The sequence below is a fragment of the Myotis lucifugus genome, unplaced genomic scaffold (assembly GCF_000147115.1).
Source record: "Myotis lucifugus unplaced genomic scaffold, Myoluc2.0 scaffold_412, whole genome shotgun sequence".
NCBI lineage: Eukaryota > Metazoa > Chordata > Mammalia > Chiroptera > Vespertilionidae > Myotis > Myotis lucifugus.
Genome location: NW_005871460.1, coordinates 808,789 through 812,414, shown reverse-complemented (window position 1 = coordinate 812,414; position 3,626 = coordinate 808,789). Strand labels below are relative to the sequence as shown.

Sequence of the window (3,626 nt, the reverse complement as noted above, 5' to 3'; positions counted from 1 at the left end):
TCAGGGTATTTTTATTAATTAGGTTCCATATATGAGTGAGATGAAGTGATACTTCTCTTTCTGTGACTGACTTATTTCACTTAGCATGACGCTCTCCAGGTCCCTCCATGCTGTGTGAAAGGGTAAGAGAGTCTTCATTTTTACTACCACAAAGCATTCCGTGGTATAAATATACCGTAGTTTTCTATCCACCCATCTATGGTTGGGCACTTGCCAGTTCCAGATCTTTGCTATTATAAATTTACTGCTGTGAACACAGGGGTGCATACTATCGATGTGATTGTTTCAGGTGTCGAATCACTGAATTAAATGGCAGTTCCATATTTAATTTTTGGCAAGAACTTCAACCTGATTCCATCACGGCTGTACCAGTTTGCATTTCCACCATCTGTGTCCTAAGGTTCCCTTTTTTCCACATCCTCCCCAGCACTTGTCATTTGTTGATTTGTTGATGGCAGCCATTCTGAAAGTGGTGAAGTGATACCTAATTTTTGCTTTAATTTGCATCTCTCATGTGATCAGTCACTTTGAGCATTTTTTCACTTGTCTCTTGGCCATCTATCCACACTGCAGCCCAGGCAGAGCTGATCCTTTGGATGGCATCAGCAGCAGATGCTCTTAAGTATGAGTGTCTGTTTTGTGACATTAACTTTATGTAATGGATTCAATGCAGGCAGGTTAGAGTCAGTGAGAGACTTGAGTAACTTCTGCAAGCTCCATCTGACCTTAAGGAGACACATGCCAAATTCCAAGAATGAAGAAACAATGCCTGCAGTTCAGAAAGAGCAGGTCCTGTAAGAAAGATATGCAAAAGCAGCCACAGCAAGTGCACGAGAAAGACACTTGCCCCAGACATCACCTCCACTGAAGGCGCTAGAGGACCCTTAGTATACTTGGTCATAAGCAATTAACATATTCTTGGGCTATTTGCCCCTAAGTCCAGTCCTTGAGTCAACTGAGAAATACAGGATCCTGGCCTTGGAGCTTAGAAACTACATTACCCACAAGGCCATGCAAGGAATGGGATCAGGCTGAGCCAATGGAGGCGCAGAGAAGGCATTTCCATTTGGCCCCTTCTGTAGGGCGGAACCGGTGGTCCTCGTGGCAGAATTTTGCCTTCTCAGGTTTTTGTCTCGGGCCGTGAGGTTTTCCGTGTTCGCGGTCCCGTTGAGAAGGCCGGAGAGTGGTGCTCCCCGCCTCACAGCCAATAGTCGGAGCCTCCAGTGGTGCTCACAGCTCACACGTGGGATTGAAGCTCGGAGTCACCGCCCCGACCCACGCCTGGGCCGGGACAGGGACCGCCATTCCTGCAGCGGCTTCTACTCCCGCCGCTTCCGCCCCGCTCAGCCCACGAGGGCAATGGCGGCGCCCCCCGCTGAGGAGACGGTCTGAGGTGAGTTCGAGTCCCCCAGGCCCTCACCGCCTCCTCACACAGACACCACAGCCTGGGGAGGGCGCCTGTCCTGTCCTGCAGCTCAGTCCCGCGTGGAGGACCGTGAGGAAGGCGGAGGGGAGAGAGGAGTGTTGTGGCTTCTGAGGACACAGCAAGTGCAGGGCAGAGAGGACGGGGGTGACTTGCATCTGTAGGTCCCTGAGGATGTGGCTGTGAGTATTGACGGAAAGATCAGAGGCTGCAGGGAGGACGACACAGACTCACTCGGGCTTTCCCGGCTGTGGGTCCATCAGGGGCCTGGGGAGGGCCTGGATCCGGCTGGACTACAAGCTCTCTACACGCCATATGCCAAGTTCATGGGTGAGTCCAGCGAGACCCAGTGGCATTGGAGCAGGAAGGGGGCAGAGCTGAGGGAGTGAACCTGGAGTCTGAACATGCAAAGGGGGTAAAGATTACCCAGTGGTGAGCACATCTGGAGGAAGTGTGAGCTGATGGTCCCGGGACCTGGTGTGGTGTTAGGTTAGGTGGCTCAGGAGGCGGCGAAGGAAATAAAGGGAGTAGATCAGAAAAGGAAGGAAGGTTTGAAAGTTTATTCTGCGTCCCCGTGAGACCCACTACCCCCAAGGACAGGGCATGTGGATTCATGCCAATAGGTAGGGTGGCCCTTTTTTTATACTGCGGTTGGGTGAGGGGCGGGGACATGAGCTGAGGTATTCAGTTGAGGAAGTTTCAGCTGCAGGGGGTCAGCAAGGTCTTCAGGAATTAGTCAGTATCTGAGTGGGGGTCGTGGAGAAGGCCGTATCTGTGTCTGGAATGCTGATCTGTTAGAAATGCCAGGGGGAGTCCATTATCTCCTCACATGTCTGCATGTATCCGATCCTGGGCTGTCTCCGACCTAACTGTGGGGACATAAAAGCGAAGCATAAACCCACGCTTGGCTTTGTCTTGGAGGCAGGATCTTGGACAGTGGTCAGCAAACTCATTCATTAGTCAACAGAGTCAAATATCTATTTCTTCAAAATAGACTCGCCCAGACCATGAAGTTTCAAACACACTGTACGTGCATGCCCGCACGTGGTATTTTGTGGAAGAGCCACACTCAAGGGGCCAAAGAGCCACATGTGGCTCGCCAGCTGCAGTTTTCTGACCAAGGATCTAGGAGTCTGCAGTGGTGTTGCTTGGCAGGAAGGCTGGGGCTCTGCAGGCATCGCCTAGACCTTAAATGGCATTGCCCTCTACCCTCCCCTCCCTAATCCTTCCCACCCAACCCAGCTGCTCTGCTGAGGGATTAATGGGACTGTGATGAGAGAGCAGCCTGCATTGGCATTAGGGCCTGGTGTCCACACTAAGGAGGAGGTTGAGGGGGGGAAGGTGTGTAAGGAGTAGAATTACTGGTTCTCAGAGAGACAGCTGTGGGTTCAATTGTCTCCATTCTGACAGGTTGGCGTGACCTTTGAGGACATTGCCCTGTACTTCTCCAGGGAGGAATGGAGCCTCCTTGATGAGGGTCAGAGACAGCTGTACCTGAATGTGATGCTGGAGAACTTTGAACTTACATCCTCGCTGGGTAAGACCCTCACTCTCACCAGTGACCTGGACTTGGCTTTGCGATTCCCTAGGCCCCATCCCCCAGGGTGTGCTCTGTCCTCCCACGTAGACTGTGGTCCTGCTGGATTTTCCAATTTCTTGGGTAGTTGCTGTCCTGGGGTGGGTTGGTCTCTTTCCACTGCTCCCTTCTATTCCTGAAGTCCCAATACTTTCCGCTGCACTAAATTCACAGGGAAGGACTTGTGGTTGGTAGTGTTGCAGGAAGCCTAAGGGATTCCACCTTGATCAGTGAGGAAAGCATTTTCTATATTCCTGTTGGTCATTTGTACATAGCTTTTGAAGAATTGTTTCTGTATCCTTATCTTGGTTAATAACTGCATTTTTTGGTTAAACATTCTTTTGACTACCTTGTATATATTATATGTTAATTGCTTATGACATACAGGAACACATATTTTTTTTTATAATTTTTTTTTATTCTTTTTAAAAAAATATATTATAATAAGTATTACAAACGGTATTACATATGTGTCCTCCCCCCCCCCGCCCTTGACAATCCCCTGCCCTCCCTTACCCCCCAGTGTCTTATGTCCATTAGTTATGCTTATATGCATGCATTCAAGGTCTTCGGTTGATCTCTTACTCCCCTCCCTTCTGCCCCCCAACCCTCCCCAGCCTTCCCGCT

General features: G+C 50.2%; 1 protein-coding gene across 1 annotated transcript in view; it reads left to right on the top strand.

Moving 5' to 3' along the window:
• The first annotated feature begins 2,926 nt into the window (after positions 1-2,926).
• Positions 2,927-3,626, top strand: part of LOC111823169 (zinc finger protein 883-like) — an 8,845-nt gene continuing 8,145 nt past the window's right edge. The window contains exon 1 of the mRNA XM_023743767.1: positions 2,927-2,960. Within this exon, the coding sequence (XP_023599535.1) occupies positions 2,927-2,960 (34 nt within the window). The remainder of the gene's footprint in view (positions 2,961-3,626) is intronic.